Source organism: Anastrepha obliqua, chromosome 5 (genome assembly GCF_027943255.1).
Source record: "Anastrepha obliqua isolate idAnaObli1 chromosome 5, idAnaObli1_1.0, whole genome shotgun sequence".
In the NCBI taxonomy this organism is placed as follows: domain Eukaryota; kingdom Metazoa; phylum Arthropoda; class Insecta; order Diptera; family Tephritidae; genus Anastrepha; species Anastrepha obliqua.
Window position 1 is genome coordinate 30,593,537 of NC_072896.1, and position 18,005 is coordinate 30,611,541.

General features: G+C 33.9%; 1 protein-coding gene across 2 annotated transcripts in view; it reads right to left on the minus strand.

Annotated features, from left to right (window-relative positions):
* Positions 1-363: 363 nt before the first annotated feature.
* The window catches only part of LOC129247576 (CD63 antigen), a 33,596-nt gene continuing 15,954 nt past the window's right edge, over positions 364-18,005 (minus strand). The window contains exons 1-5 of one of the 2 annotated variants that reach the window (XM_054886749.1): positions 13,611-13,687; positions 13,446-13,545; positions 1,000-1,368; positions 677-907; positions 364-588 (exon numbers count right to left, since the gene is read on the minus strand). In XM_054886749.1, the coding sequence (XP_054742724.1) occupies positions 511-588; positions 677-907; positions 1,000-1,368; positions 13,446-13,514 (747 nt within the window). In that variant the 5' untranslated portion in view covers positions 13,515-13,545; positions 13,611-13,687 and the 3' untranslated portion in view covers positions 364-510. Of the gene's footprint in view, positions 589-676; positions 908-999; positions 1,369-13,445; positions 13,546-13,610; positions 13,688-18,005 lie in introns of those variants that run through there. The other variant, XM_054886748.1, reaches the window with a different exon arrangement.

Here is an 18,005-nt window from a genome sequence, read left to right on the forward strand (position 1 = left end):
CTCAAGAGTCCTATTTTGAAGAATATTAGTTGTATAAGCCAAAAGGTTTAATAAAACTGCTTATAAAAAATAAGGCTCATTACTTGCCAATCAAACCCTGTACCAAAAAGTACATATCAGAACTGCTTCGAGGTTTGGAAAAAATGATGGCACAAGTGTATTATATCTGAGGGAGACTAATTTGAAGCAGATAAAATAAAAATTGATGAATAAATAAATATTTTTTGAGAAAATTCAGCTTATTTTTCAATTCAAAAATGTATTCTCTAACGTTTTAAATAATCCAAGACCACTTATGGCTCCATGGTTCCACTTCCAAACATTCATCTCGCCTCCAATTTACTTTTCTGTTCTTTCTTTTTTTTTAATAACAATCAAAATAGCAAAAGATGTCAGTTTACATAAATATATAAGCTACATATATTAAGTGATAAATTTATAAACAAATTTAGATTATGAAAGACGTGACATGCTTGCACGCGCTGTTAAGTGTTTCTACCGCTGACCGGTTTATCCAAAAATACCCGTTATGCCATTACGAATTCTTATCTCACGTGCAATGTAACAGGCAAAGAGTACACCGAAGAACTGGAAAATAAGAGAAAAATAGCAATAGTTTAGCATTACAAAATAATTTATTTGAAAATATTTGCAAAGTTTCCATTCGGCAACGAACCTGAACGATGGCGAGGATAATACCGCACGCGCCCAAGCTCACTGCATGTGCCTCTATGAAACTGGAGAATTTGCTCAAACAACCGTCTGAATGGCGATACGTATTCTCATTGCTGCTTGTACAATTGAATGCGCCGACCACACCATTGGGAATACTACAACAAGACAGAGGCAACTCATCGCCAAATGTGACATTCCAATTCGTGAAGTTAGTTACACCGCAGCAGTCATACTAATTTAAAGTTGCGTATAGAAATGTATTTACGTGTTTGAAATTTGGTATATCAAATTCTAAAAAAAATACTCAAATCATATAATACTTACATTCCGTTGCACATAATCCCATGTGATTGTATATGCATTTGTGGGATCTGACGTGTTGTACAACTTCAGTGAGCCTTCCAAACTGCCTTCAATCAGACTTTCAGCATCTGAGCGCAATACATAACCACAAATACCGGCAGCTAATTCGAGAATGAAAATGAAGCCCAACAGGCCGGAGAATATAAGAACAAGCGTGTAGTTCTCCTTGAGTGCACCCCAACAACCGAAGATCGAGATGAGAATGACGAAGACGCCGATTACGATAAGGAAGCTGGGAACTGAGAAGAATCGAGCGGAAAGCACTGAATCATAGTCATTGAATACAGCGGCCACGCCTACACCGACAGCGATCAATATAATGCCAGTAATCTGAAAAGAAGAAAGAATGATAAAAGAAAATTTAAGAAAATTTCAAATTATTGTTAAAAGACTAAAAAAAATATATTAAAAAAAAAATGTTTCTTCAACGTTTGGGTTGGGAAATAAGTTCATAGCGATTTAATATTCTCTTTTATATTATAGCGATTTGTTGGCTGTGCGTCAGTATTCACTCGATACAACTTTTTCTACTCTACAAAACTATATTATGTTGAAAGTGAAATTTGAAAAGGTCGAGCCAAGGAGCACCAGGAGATTTGGTGGCTCCTAAAACACTCAGGCTAAAAAGCCCATTGTATTTAAAGCTCTGGAAAGGGGGTCAAGGAGGGAAGGAGAAAAGTATCAAAGAAAGAGATAGGAAAGAATAGAGACAGAGAGAGAGATAGTTAGTCCTGTGAAAATTTTCCAGATTCTTTGGCAAATCAGTAAATAACCTCCAGTTTTAGAGAACGAATATTGCGCATTCTTACGACATCGGATCCCAAAGCTCGTAGCCGTGCTCTAGCAAAGGCAGGACACTTACAGAGAAAGTGCTCAGTGCTATCCGGCTCCGCCAAGCACGACAGGCATATTGGGTCCTCAATGATTCCAATGGTGCTCATATGCTGACCCGATGGATTGTGCCCTGTAATAATACCGACCATCCAGCGAACGTCTTTCCTTCCAAGTTTTAGTAGAAAGTTTGACAGTTTTCTGTTCGGACTTGTCACAAAGCACTTTGTAGTTCTGCATCGTTCTAGACCGGACAATCGCAGCCCGGGATATTTGCGACGTGTATGGAAAAAGTGTCATAGGCGAGTCCACAGCACGGAAATATTTTGCAAAGTTCAAAAATGGCGACTTTGACGTCGATGACACGTCCCGCAGCGGAAGGCCTTCTGAATTCGATGAAGAACGTCTTAAATCACTTTTGAAGAAGAACGTTTGCCAAACTATTCGTGAATTGGCGAAAAAAATCAACTGCGATCATAAAACGATTTTCAATCAACTTCATTGAATGGGATTTACCGAAAAATTAAGAGCCTGAGTGCCTCACGAGCTCAACGCAAAAAACAAAGAAAGTCGCCTTGAAATTGCTTCTCAGCATCTCGCCCGCCATCGAGCAATACGCGGTCATAAACTGCCTTTTTTGTATCGAATCGTCACGAGAGATGAGAAATGGTGCCTATACATGAATATAAAGCAAAGAAAGGAGTGTGAGGCTCCAGGAGATACGCCAAAGGCAAGAGTCAAGTCGGATCTTCATCCAAAGAAGATCATGATATTTGTGTCGGATGGGATTGGGAAGGCATGGTGCACTGGAAAATGCTCGAAAAGAATGCCACGGTCAACAAGGAGCTCTACATGGGCCAGCTAGATCGCGTCAATGAGGCTGAAAAGACCATATGGGCATGGTAAAACCATATTCCTTCATGACAACGCCAGGCCCCATGTAGCACAAGTCGTCGAAGCCGCACTCCAAGAGCTCGAATGGGAGGTCCTTCAGCATCCGCTGTATTGCACCGATTACCATCTTACCTTCGAGAAATAAGAGGTCCTTAAAAACTGGCTCAACAACTTCCAAAGTGTTTTGAGTGTTGGGAGTACTGAGGAGCATAGAGGAGCACTTTTTTCTCAGCAGCTTTATTAATAAACGAAATTACCGACTATATAAATAATGAAAGTAATTTAATTATTAAAAATGCAGAGGTAGATAGGTCGTTGTGCATTCCGGAGTGATGGTGCCATTAGTCTAATGGTCCCAAAATGTTACCGAAAATGTCAGTATGAAAATAAAGCCATCCAACTTTTTGTATATGCCGAATTTGAAGGATAAGATTTGAACCCAGTAAGATGTCTAGTCTGCTACATAGTTCATCAAACAATTGAACCTTTGCGCTGAAGTCGGGGAAAAGAGAAACGGTGCAAACCTTTAAAGTGAGAATCGAAACCTAAAACCGATGAAGCCATTTATGAAACAAAGTCAGAAACAGTCAGGTTAGGTTAGGTTGTGGAGGTAATCGGTTTGACTAACGACTCACTTAGACTATACAGGTCTATTGTGATACCACTGTGCGAGACGGGAGCCTGATTTAGTTTTCTTCGTGGAACTAGTTTGTGGCACTTCTAAAGCGTAGGATTGGTCCCATCTCCTAGAAAACCTACTCTGATGGTAAAGGAGAGAAGGCGGCCATCGTAGCCGAATGGGTTGGTGCGTGATTACCATTCGGAGTTCAGAGAGAACGTAGGTTCGAATCTCGGTGAAAGACCAAAATGAAGAAAACGTTTTTTCTAATAGCGGTCGCCCCTCGACAGACAATGGCAAACCTCCGAGTGTATTTCTGCCATGAAAAAACTCCTCATAAAAAATATCTGCCCTTCGGAGTCGGTTTGAAACTGTAGGTTCCTCCATTGGTGGAACAACATAAAGATGCACGCCACAAATAGGAGGAGGAGCTCGGCCAAACACCCAAAAAAGGATGTACGCACCAATTATATGGAAGTGCTCAACTGTTTCTTGCTCTTCTTCATCTCCACAGTCAAGAAGAATATATCTAGTATATAAATAATTGAATATTTAGTAAATCTAATAAATTTCTTGCCTCTTTTGAAGTTTGTCTGTTTCTTTTGTTAATTTCAAAGAAAATACTTTTATGCTACTCCATTCGTAAGCGCGCGCTCACTCATTGTTTGCATAAAATCTACAAATCCAATAATAAAATACGGAAATTACAAAACTACCCAATTATCGTATCGAAGCGTATAAAAACGTTCCTCATGAACAAGCACACCTTAATAGGTGTAGCGATTCTTCGCGCGCATTTCCGACCGGGCTGTTCTTCGTCTCGCAAGCCAAATATGTACCTGCTGCAGATATTTATAAAAAACTATTGCACACCTTTTCTTCAGCTACACTTATCTTTTTTGCAGCTACACTAACCCTGTATAATACAAAGCATATTTTACTTTGATACTTCCAAAAGGGCTTGATTGACGTAAGAGAAAAAATATACACTCCTGTATACATACGTACATGGGTGAAGTGCAGATCAGATAGTGAATTTTATTTGGGATTGTGATGGGTATAACTTCAAAATTCAATAACGATACTGATTTATTGAGAAACCATATTGCTGACATTTTCTTTATTTTTGCTGCATTCATTTGTCAGAATAAAAAAATGTCTAGCATTCGTTATATGGAGGAAAAACCCAACACCGTCAACAGAAAATATTGTCAAAAACCAACATAATTTTTGAGCCACTTGAGACTTGCATATTAATGTATTAAAATTTAATGGACTATAAAGCTGCATACATAGAATTTTTCCAGAAACTGTGATTAAATTTTTTTTATATATTTTGAATTTTTATAAATTTTGTACAAAGCTTGCAACTTTACATTATATGGTTTTTGTTGTAGTATAAACCATAGTTTTATAAAAAAATTATCTAAATTAAAAATAAAATAAATAAATAGTCAAAACTTGTCAATATGTGGTGTAAACTTTCTTTTGACGCTGACTGTATACTTCTTTCATACAAGATTTCAAGTCGTCATGCGCATCAGTTTGGGCGCTATAGAAAGTTATTTGGGAGCTTATTTCTTGAATGAATATTCGCTGCTATCTTAAGATATGTAAGATACGAGCTTCGCCAGAAGAGACAGGTCCCAATTTACTCGGTACCAGGGCACAAGGGAATAGAGGGAAAAGATGAAGTTGACGAGTTTGCTAAGGCAGGTACTCGCTTGCCTAGGTTGAGTACATCGAACATATAAGTAGAGATATGGCCAAGATCAGACCGTTAACTTCAGCAATGTTACAATGATACTGGTAGCATTGCGACGCGTCATCGAGGTGGTCATCAAAAGACTGCAACGTCACATGAAATGGTTCAAAAAGTGAAGAAGCAACCTGAGCGAAATTGCGGCGACGAAGTGCCAATCAAATGGCGAAAGAACTGAAAATATCTGACCATAGCATCCGCCGCATACTGAAAAATGATCTCAAAGTCAAGCCTGACAAGATCCAAAAGGCGCATGATTTCACGCCAAAGCAGCAACAAGTCAAACTTGAGAGGGCGAAGGAGTTACTTTGCTTGGCCGAGAGCGGTCAATTTCCGAACATTGTGTTTTCTGACGAGAAAATTTTTCAAATTGAGCAATTCGTAAACTCCCAAAATAATGGTAGGGTTTATTTAACCGACCGTTCATACGAGAATTTCAGTCATCGATTGGCCACCAGAAGGCAGTACCCGCCAAAGGTAATGGTTTGGGCCGCTGTAACTGCAAATGGGTGCTCCCAACCACTTTCATCGAGCCTGGCGTCAAGGTAAATGCGAAGTATTATCGGGAAAGTATTCTGGAGGTTGCTTTGAAGCCATGGACAGAAAAGTATTTCAATGGTAGACCTTGGACATTTCAACAGGACTCGGTACCATCTCACAAAGCTCGAGTGAACGAAGAATGGCTAAAAACAAAGTTCCGAACTTCATTACGTCCACACAATGGCTCTCAAATTCACCAGACGCGAATCCGGTGGATTATTCTCTTTGGGCCATTTTGCAGAGCAACATCCGAACTAAAAGATTCACTATAGATTCACACAAATAACTGCAAGCCACATTCGGGCAGCGTGCGATTCGTCTCTGGGCCGTCTCAAGGCCATGGTCAAGGCAAAAGGTGGTCATGTCGAGCAAAAGTAAATTGTGGCTTAATTTTGTATTATTTTCACACATTTTTTATTTCTGAATTGAATAGAAGTAAATTAAATTTACGGCCGTTTTAATTGGTTACACTTCAAGTGGTGGAGCCTGTAATAAAAATACTGAAATTTTCTGTAACATATTTGTTTACAAGTAAAAATTTGACATAGTGTCAAACAAAGAATTACAGATAAATAACATTTCTTTCCAGCCATTGGTAAGTATTTATAACAGCATTTAATTTCATTTTATTTTTGCGATAAGCTATCAGTGAATACATATTTTGTTCTTGTATCGAGTGGTTAGCTGTAGGGAATTGCAATTGCTTTTGAAAGGTAGTATTACTGATTACGTAGGGGATGTACTTCTAAAAGTGCAATATCAGTGTGAATTATTTATGAATAGTTCGTGGACTTTACACCTAAAAAAAACGACGTAAAAAACGACTTATAAATAGAATTTCTTTGAAATGTGAAATTTTATGATTAATTATGCTTTATAATTCTTTTAAGTGAGTCAACAAACTATGAAATAGTTATAATAGTGTTTGAAGTAGCAGTTTTGATAATATGCAATATTCAAAGGCGGTCTGGGCGTATGAGTAATATTTGTCTATTGGTTTGTTTCTGAATATAATTGAGAAGTAACAGCATCGGATTTGGGAAGAATGCTTTTTTTGGCTTAAATAGTTGTTTGGGGTGTCTTAAAACAATATCCAGTCTTATATGTATATACATACAGTCAACGTCAAAAGAAAGTGTACACCATATATTATATATATTGACAAGTTTTGAGTATTTATTTATTTATATATATCTAATTTATTCATAAATTTATTCTATGTGAAGAAATTTTAGCCATTTTCCCTCAAAATAAATTGTAGAAGATAACAGCTTAGAGTCGACTGACTCCTTTACTTATACTGAACTGGATTTAACGATTATTTGGGTAACTATTTTAGCATCTAAAAGTCACTTTATCGAACTGACATCAGGCAGAATCGCTAAGTCATTTACCAATAAATATCATTAAAATTCACCCTACTTATATCGTAATTCGCTGTACTGTGTTTCACTTTTCTTGATTAATTCAGAAGAGCACTATTTGAGAGGGATAATTCTATTTTCATTTTTTTTTTTTTTTAATTTAATAGTTCAGACAATACGATCAAAAGGGTGGGTGTGTGGGTCCTGTTTAAAAAAAAATTAAAAAAAAGTTCGTAGAACTTCATGTCAGAAATGCCACATATATTATTTTTTAATAAAATATACCTACTAAAACAGATGAAAAATACATTCACGGAAGATGGATATGCCATAAAGATCATATTCAATAGCCATTTTTTTTTTCATTATTATAAAGTATTTGATTGTATTTTTAGTTCGAATAAATTTTTCGCTTATACCATGATAAATATCACATTAATAGCAAAATGATGATGTAAAAAATATCAAAAAATAAATTCTTCTTCTAACCGCTTACGGTATTATGGCCGATTTTAACAAAGCGCGTTAGTCGTTTCTTTCTCGTGATAACCGGCGCCAGTTGGACACACCAAGTGAAGCCAAGTCCTTCTCCACCTGATCTTTCCAACGCAAAGGAGGCCTTCCTCTTCCTCTGCTACCACCAGCTGGTACCGCATCAAATACTTTTAGAGCCGATGCGTTTGTATCTTTTCGGACGACATGACCCAGCCAACGTAGCCGTTGGATCTTTGTTAAATTACTTAGATAAAAATTTAGAGCTGGGTTGCCAAATATTTTTGTAATAAAAAATAATTACAAAAACAAAAAGTGGGAGAAAGTTAAAAAAAATTGTGTAAAAGAACGCGCCTTTAAAAAAATTAAAAACCGAATCATTTAAAATAGATTTTTACAAGATGCTTTCAGTCAATAAACTTTGCTATCATAAACATTTTTAATGTATAATTTTTGGCATGTTTTATATAATTTTGAGCTTAAATAAAAAATAAGTTTTAAGCCTTAAGATTTATAAAAGCAGAATAAGGAAAATAATAAAGGGTTTTCCAATAACAGGTGTTATCAAGAGAAGATTAACTGGACAACGGCGCTACGTGCCACACAGGCAACGAAACCATTGATCTTGTGCGGGAAAAGTTTCCGGACCGTGTTATCTCTCGAAGAGATGATTCCAATTGGCCACCGAGATCTTGTGATTTAACACCTTGTGAATTTTTGGCCACCGAAATATTGTGATTTAACACCTTGTGACTTTTTTCTTTGGGGCCACGGGAAAGAGAAGGTCTACGCCAACAGCCCAGTGTCGATTCAAGACCTCAAAGATGGAATTCGGAGGCTATCGAGGACATAGGGCTGCCACTTTGCAATTACGTTATGGAAAATTTCATGAAGAGGCTATTGTCCTGTAAGCGTGGTCGTGGCGGTCATATGCCTGATGTTATTTTCCACCATTAACTACATACTTTCCTCTTTATAATGAAATAAACATCCGATCATTTATATTAAAAAATGGTATTTTCCTTTGAATATCAAAATAACATCTCTGATTAGAAAATCCTTAAAAAGATTTATTGTCTAGGAAAAATGCTTAACAGGGTTGCTAAAAATTTATTTATGAAAACAATGTAGTACCTTAAAAGAAGTAATAAAAAGCAAAATAAAATGGATAAAGATGAAATTTATTCAAAACCTTACTGGTAAAATAATTCAAAGGGTAGCCACATATTTTCTATTACAAATATTTTCAAACCAAATGATTTTTGGACAAATATTTGCAAAATGTTTCACGTGTAGTATGATTATAAGTCGGATATGCCTTAACATTAATATTCATAAACATTTTGTTTTGGCTTTTATTTTATTGTCCACTTATGCATTCACTGTGCTGTGCCGTTTTAAATAGAGTATCATATTTCTTAAAAGGTTCATTACACTTGAAAGTAAACGCAAACATAGCTAACGTAATTATTTTATGCGCGGCGCGTGAATGCTAGAATCATATTACACAAGTAAACACCGAAAAATTGTTGTTGGCTTGCATTGATAAAAATTACTATAAAAACGCTTGTACTTAGTATGTAAGACAAGAAAGAAAATAATCGTTTCACAAGCTGGATGACTAGCTTGGAACGACAAATAAATAAATATATATAACTCAAATAAATATACTTTCTTTACATGGCGATCCTGCCAGCTTGAGCATTAATTTTGCTAAGCTATAAAATGCAAGTTTCTTGCACAAACAAAGTGCAAAATATTGCATGAGTGCTGACGATATCTGCACCAAAAATTGCAATATATTTGCAAGTGCCCTAAAAAAGCACAAAATATTAAGTCCTGACGTGATCAGCCAAAACGATCCGTCAGCTGCGGAAGGAAGATGAACAACCCAGCTCAAGGGCCGCAACCAATCTCCTTGGAGGAGTACAACAAAAACCAAAAGAGATTTCCATCCAAAAGAGGGAAATAAGCATACTCATCAGGGAGGTAAGCCAGCAGCCACCACCATCCTGGGAAAAAGCTTGCGCAATCTGGGAGCGCATAACCCAACCGGAATTCCTGCTCCAGCAGAAAAAAAAAAATTAAGTAAATATAGATAAAACACTGTGCATGATTGAATGCAGACAGTTAGAGTCTGTAAGCGTTAACCGCTCGAGACAAAAATAATTTTCTTTTACATAAATTAAAGTTAAACAACTTTGGCTTCTGTTTGCCTTATAAAAAATTTGACTGTAAAAATTACTCAGAAGGTCATTTTTATGAAAATGTTTTAATATGTTAAATATAATATGCTTACTTAATAAATGAATTAACTTGAAAAAAAAAAAAAAAAATTTCGTAAATCCAATGTAAAAACAAAATTTTTCAAAATGTTTATACACACATTGTCGTTTAAAAACAAAAAAAAAAAAAAAAAATATATATATATATATAAATAAATAAATATGTAATGTAAAAAAAAAAATTATATATCCTTACATTATTTGATTTACGGTATAAGGTCCCCAATAGCTAATTTTTCAGTAATGGAAAAATTTTTTTATCAAAAGTGGATAAACCCAATGCCAATGTAGTAAACGAAGTAGTCGTTAATACTGGCTTAAATTTAATCAAAATTTCTTTAATTATAATCACAGTCATAACCTTATTGATATTAGCATTAAAATTATATGCCATGCATAATAAAAAATTGAAGGAAAAGATAATCACGTCGCGGACGCTTTGTCTCGCATTACAATCAATGACTTAAAGGAAATAAATGAAAAGAATCAAAATTTATACAAAATAGTGACTAGATCAATGTCGAAAAATAACAACAGTCCAACTACACAGCAGCACATTAAAACATATGATAAGCCCAAAATATATGTCCCAATTAATAACACTGACGTCAGGAAATACAATAAATTAAAGATTACACCCACGCGATGTTACATCAAACGAGGAAAATCTATAATGGCATATATAAAAATTGATGACTTATTTGTTAATGGGAAAATTGACTTAGGACAATTCTTCTCTAGGCTCGACGAAGTGGCCGACAAATATGGCATTAATAATTTACAAGTGGCACCTAGCGAGAAAATTTTCGAATTTGTCTCGATAAATGACTTTAAAAATAAGGGCAATATGATATTAAATAAAGTAAAAGTAGCGCTACTGAATGAGGTGACCCAAATCAATGATGCTAAAACTGTAATGGACATTCTAAAAAGATACCACGATGACCCTATAGAAGGCGGTCATTGCGGATTAAGATTTATCAACAATAAGTAGTTTTAAAGACCGGTCTAAACTTAGAAAATTAATACAATATATACATAAAATTAAGATTACTCTTATGTACATATTTTATTTTAACAATTCAATGTAAAAGAATGTTCATACAAAAAAAAGTTGTATGAGCATTCTTCCGAAGAAGGGAGGTGTAGTATGATTATAAGTCGGATATGCCTTAACATTAATATTCATAAACATTTTGTTTTGGCTTTTATTTTATTGTCCACTTATGCATTCACTGTGCTGTGCCGTTTTAAATAGAGTATCATATTTCTTAAAAGGTTCATTACACTTGAAAGTAAACGCAAACATAGCTAACGTAATTATTTTATGCGCGGCGCGTGAATGCTAGAATCATATTACACAAGTAAACACCGAAAAATTGTTGTTGGCTTGCATTGATAAAAATTACTATAAAAACGCTTGTACTTAGTATGTAAGACAAGAAAGAAAATAATCGTTTCACAAGCTGGATGACTAGCTTGGAACGACAAATAAATAAATATATATAACATAAATAAATATACTTTCTTTACACACGCAGAAAATTTAAACAAAGAAACTATTTTTAGCTTTAAACATAATAGGGTTGCCACATATTTTTAATGTATTTTGTAGCAGTTATTTAGACAAAAAGTACAAGAAAATGTGATAATAGGAAAGAAAAATTAATGCAGATTAAAAGCAAAAAAAAAAAAATACAAAAAATTAATATTAAAAGTAAATGCTAATTTCTGGGTTGCTATTTTTCCATGACTTAGTGACTTGTTTCGAAACGGAATATTTTAATGAAAAAGAAGAAATTATTCACATTAAAAGAAGATACGAATAGCACGAATGTAAATTGAAAGAAATACGAGTATAGATTAGAAAGCATTTTATTGTTAGATGGAGACATTTCGCAGTTTTTTGAATTAAAAAAAAATATTTCCGAAAACATTTTCGTAATATTAAAAACAGGTATAGGTTAGGTTGCACTGGCTGGCCGAAGCCACGTGGAGACCATTTTGGACCCAAAGAGCTATTTAATACGAATTAAAACAGAATTGGAAAATATTTCATAACAGAGTTGCCACATATATGCTAACATAAGAACAGCAATTGCATAGATTGCATAGATAAAAAATTTAGGAAAATAAGACAGATAAAAGACAAAAAATGTTGTTGGGCAATAATTTAATACATATAGCGTTGCCATAGTATTTTTTTAGTTTAGTTTAGTTTTTAGTATGCATTTTTTTTTGAAGTTATGTAAAGTATAAAGAAATGTGCTTAAAAGGATTCCCCATATTTTTTAATTAAAAGAAGTAGATATTGAAAAAAGACGTACACGAGAGTGGAATAGTATGAATATAAAGTGAAGGAAAGTTAGAAATAACTTTGAAACCAATTTATAATAACATAGAAATAGCTAGCAATTTTTAAATTAAGTATCATTTCGGAAATCATTTGTGCAATAAAAAAATTTTCTATATAAAAATTAAAAAAAAAAAAAAATAGAAAAGATTACATTAATTACATAACACATTCTTTTTGTAAAAGGAGCAGTGTAGAATTGTGAAATGAAGTTTATTAAAATAAGGTTGTTTTAAAAAATAATTAGAAATAGGGTTGCCACATTTTTTTTTTTAGTACACATATGCCTGAACGATTTTTCGACATAATCTCTGTGTATAATTTTGTAGATGAATTTTAAGCTCTTAATTCCTAAGAACAGCGTTACCTCGATAAATTGAAAATAATAATAAACAACAAATTATAAATCAAAAACAAAATAAATTAAAAATAATAATAAATAACAAATTTCAAAACATGCCATGAAAATTTCAAACTTCTTGACAGAAAACTTAAAAAAAAAATGTCAGTAAACAAGCAATAAAAATTCCTCATTGAATTTCCTCATTAGCTTTTTTTTGTTTGTTTCGTGCATATGATGATGAAATTTGTCGATTTTTTCTATATTAATTTTGTGAAAGGTCTCAAATTTATATTTACATATATGGGTTTTGTTAGACCTATACTTGACCTATACCTGACCTATACTTTTATAAAAAATATAATAAACATTAAAAAAAAGAAGGAAAGTAGTCAAAAGGTGGTGGTGCTTTATTTTTTTCGCGGGCTGTACATGCAATGAACTTTTCGACCTGGGATAATAATAAATAACAAATTTCAAAAATTGCCATTAAAATTTCAAACTTTTTGATAAAAATCTTAAAAAAAAAATTCAGTAAACCGTTTTATTGCTCATTGAATTTCGAGTAAGTGGAATTAGTTTTTTTTTCTTGTTTCTTGCGCACGATGATGAACTTGGTCGAGTTTTTTTAATTTTTTAAAAGGTCTCTTATTTATATTTACATATATGGGTTTTGTTAGACAATAAGCTATACTTTTATAAAAAAAAAAAACAATGAAAATTCGAAAGAAAGAAGAAAAGTAGTCAAAAGTTTATGATGGTGCTTAATTTTTTTCGCGGGCTGTACATGCAATGAACTTTTCGACCTGTGATAAGAGCCGAAAATATTTCAGTCAGTAGTATATTCGCCTTTGTCAAGGCACAAGTCTCAGACTTTTGGTATATGTTAATTTCTATTTGCCTAAATTTTTTTTCTTTTGAACTTACCAGAAATACGAAATTGAATAAGAAGAGCACATATTTGATTGTATTCGCACTACCCGTCAGTAGTGACATTTTTGTAGTTTACTCTGCAACTTTGGGTTTACTGCAAAATAAAGGTTGGAAAACCACAAATTAAAAACCAAATAATATTATACACACATGACATACATATAAATATATATATTTTTTATCACTAATCACTTGCGTGCTGACGCGTATGTTATTTTTCGTCTGTTCGAACCGTACGTGTTATTGTTAAATACTAACAAAACTCTTGTTTGGCATATTTCGTTTAAGCAAGAATTATTTTCTTTTGCTTATCCGCAATTTTTGTTTTTTTTTTTTTTGAACTTGAAACAAAGCAAACAACATTTAGTCTCTATAGGCTTATCGTAATTGAATGTAAATGTATATGTAAGTACCTGTGTGTGTGCATAAGCTGTATCTGTAGTCGATAACCGAAACTATGCACAGGTGCACACCACGCATTATCCTCTCTCGCGCCATATCCCTAGACCCCTCGCTCTTTCTGCCTCTCTCTATCCCTGGGCCAGGGTGGGGAAAATAAAATAGCCTAAACTACTCGTAGTTATATTTTTTATTGTTATTACTATCTATGGTATTATTCAGCAGTTTATTGCCACGGTTGCGAGTGGTCTCCAAATGGTCAATGATTATCAGTACAGCGATTATCAGTTACCACTTGATTAGATAGCAGCAAGAGGTCATAAAATTGAGTGTTGTAAAACTTGCAATTTAGTCAGAATGCAGCAGGAAACTTCGTAAATGCAATGTTTAGAAAAAAAATGTGTGCGCAATTGTGAAATAAATTTAACTTTGACAAAAGAGGGTTCCTGCGACGTGCACAAAGGGTTGTAAATCAGCAATTGCCTCGATCAGCCTAATAGGAACAGTGCTCGAGTAAACTAATGAAAGTAAGTATCTGTTACTAAAACTTAGTTGCACATAAAAAGTGCTGAAGAATTATGAAAAAAGACAAATTATGAAGGTACATTTTTTTTCTTTTCTGAGGCTTTGAAGTTTGGCGAAAGTCATAAAGCAGAAAAGTCATAAAATTTTTTAAACATCGCATAGTAATTATAATGGATGCTTTTCATTTCAATTCAACCGGGCTATACGGGACATGTTCTTCGATTTCGATGTAACTCAAATATGTTGCTCTCTGGTGAAAATAATGAGACACCTATTTTTTTGTTCGCCCGAAAAAAATTTTTTCAAGATTTATCGACAATTTTGTTTTTCGGCTCAAAATCGATTTTTTTAATTGCTCATAACTTAGTCAAAAATGAACCGATTTTAATGATTCTGGGTTCATAATGATCGCCATTACTTGCACGAGCGCTTTCATGTACAAACAATAGCACAAATAAAAGTTGAAAATTGTTTATTTTGCAAAAAAAACAAGAAGTGCGAAATTTTTTCGAAATTCAATATTTCAAAAAGTGAATTTTTTTTTCTAACTTTTTCCAAATCAAGAGCACACCTCAAGCTTCAATTGCGCTGAATGTCCAGTAGCTAAAATCGGTTATTTTTGAGTAATGAATTTTTGAGTAAAAAACCTGTTTGTTGCCGATAAATCGTGAAAATTTTTTTTTCGGGCGAACAAAAAAATAGGTGTCTCATTATTTTCACCAGGGCGCAACTTATTTGAGTTACATCGAAATCGAAGAACATGTCCCGAATAGCCCGGTTGAATTGAAATGGAAAGCATCAATGGCCAAAAAAGAGAGAAAAGTGTCTCGGCAAATGTGAGAAATTCGTACTTAATTTTTTTTGTTCAGGCAAAAAGGCTGTAAGGTCCAATTAACAATTTTTGTCTTATAGAACTTAATTAATTTTGTCCAAATCTGTTTGTTTTGCAAAAGAATCTCCAATGTAAGCGCGTAAGAATTTACGAGTGGAGGCCTCGCAATATATCGCACCCTAAATACAAAAGGGTCACAACTCAAAATGTACTTCTACTCAAATATGAACGAGACGTTATCAATAAAACGGTCCGCGGATGACATATGGCAAAAATAAATTTTTTGTTTTTTGGTAGGACTGTTATAAGCTTATATGGCAAATTTCAGCGTGATATGTCACATGGTTTGTTTTCTGTGCTACTGTAAACAAGTCAAGCTCGAGTGTGGAAAATTTTGAGTTGTGACCCTTTTGTATTTAGGGTGCGATATGTACGGGTGGGTGGGTGGTCGAACTACATATGCACCGTGCGCTCTTCGTGAGCTTATATTATATGTACAATTATAAGTATATCTGTGGCCGTATCACTGAATCTAAAAATGTTCTTGTTTCTCAAAGGGATTATCTAGCAATGAAAATTTAATGGCTTATAAAATTGTTTACCACACATTTTTTTTTTAAATTCTGATTAAAAAGTTTGACATTTGGATGGAATTTTTTCAAATTTTTGCATAGAGTTGAACATTTTGATTTTCACGGTTTTTGTTAGATAATGAGCTATACAGTAAAAAGAAGAAATAAACATTAAAAAAAGTAGTCAAAACTGATCAAAATGCTAAGGTGCTATAATTTTTTTCGCGAGCTGCACGTGAAGGACGTAGTCGAGTTGCTTTACAAAAATTTTCTCAGAAAAAACTAATTTACAAACAAATACCCTTTTGGTCTGAATAATTTATGATGAAGTACACCACAGGCAAGCCATTGTGGCTGGTTAACATTAAAAATTAAAAGTACTTGAAAATCAATAAAATAGCGTGACCCTTAAAACACTATAGGATGTTTCAATAGGTATATAACAGATGTTTTCAGATTTTTTGAAGAGCGGAAACGAATAACTTTTGCCACCGCAAATGTTGCAGAGTCTTCAATGTTGAGCTAAATTCAGCTTGGCCACAATGAGAACTATGAGATGGTCAATGAAAGGTGAGTGAAAGGTTAGTGAAAGGCCTATGAAAGGCGTGGAATCGACTGAATTGGCTTATTTTAAGGCCCTCGCCTCATTTGAAATTATGTTTTTTGGGTGTTTCTTTGAAAGCGTGTGAAACAGAAACGAAAAAATATTTTTCATTTTTGTCTCCAGTACTCTATTTTCTTATTCATTAGTAAAAAAACAAATTTTTTTTTTGTTTTAACCATACGAGGTTCATTCAAAAAGTTTTCAGCCTGCAAAATATGGTCTTCACATGGACAATGGATACAGATATAGCCGGTTCTGCTGAACAGATTTTGATGAAATAAAATTTAAGTGACGTGGAATTGGTAACGACAGTGTAAAAACAATTTTTTAGTATTTTTTCGGACCTTTAAAGTAAAAACAAAGAGTCGAAAAGGGTTAAAACATGGTTTTTCATCTTTGAACGTCCGCCATTTTGTCAAATATTTTTTTTTTTAGAGATCGTGATATTAGGTAACCAGAGACCTGCATGGCTCACTGTTTTCTTGAGTTGTTCATACGCTAAATTTCTTGCTCACATTCAGTCAATTGAACCAAAATATTTGGTCAAGTGCAGTCAGCTCATGCAGGCGAACGCGTAGTTCAGCTCAGTCAACACGTATGATCTAATATCTTCGGCTCAAATCTAATCATTGAACAAAAAGCAGCATAGAATGAAATTAACATCGGCCTTTGCGTTCAAACGATCAAACTTGTTCAAAGAAGTAATTGTCATTATTGTAAATAGCACATGTTCGAGCAAACGAGCGTTGGCGTACAATGTACGCTGTAAATTGCGTTTCGTATTTGAAAGGATTAGTTGGTTTCAGCAATGTTTCCTATTTACATTATTTTCTTTCGTGTTTTATTATAAGTTTAAAAAAAAAAAACAAATATGAAAATATAGTGTTTTTGCTTTAAAATTTTGCTTTTACTTTGCTATCGTTACATGCAAAAACTCATGCGGGATCATACGTGTTCAAACCGGCTCATTTGGCTCTATAGCCCTTTTATTCTTGCTCAAAAAAATTAATGTACAGCCGAACGAGCAAGTACCCGAAACGGCTGCTATGAAGACGATTGATGATAACATCGGAGAGCTAAAACGCAGCACATGATTTGATTGAGCTGAAATAAACAATGACAATAACTTATTTGAACAAGTTCGATCGTTTGAACGCAAAGGCCTGTTTTTTTGTTCAAGCGAAGCGTATGAATGTTTTACACTCGACCGGTGCAGTTCTCTGTAGGTAACATAAAACCAAATAGCTTAATACAGACACCCTAAAAAACATTATAACGTGTGAACTACGATCATTTTCAAGGGAAAAATTGTTAGTATTTTTTTCGGACTTTTAAAGTCAAAAAAAGAGTCAAAAAGGGTAAAAAAATGGTTTTTAATTGTTCGCAATTTCGTCAATTTTTTTCAGAGGTCGTAGTTCACACTATAAGGACATTCATACTAAACAAGAACCTTTTTGCCCTTTTTTGGAAGACCCTTTTTTGAAGGCTGACAAATTTTCGAACGAGCCTCGTACGGCAAAAAAGTTTTTTTTTGTTTTTTACGAATGAATTAAAAAATAAAACACTAAAAATAAAAATTAAAAAAACTTTTTTCGTCTCCGTTTTACACGCTTTTAAAGAAA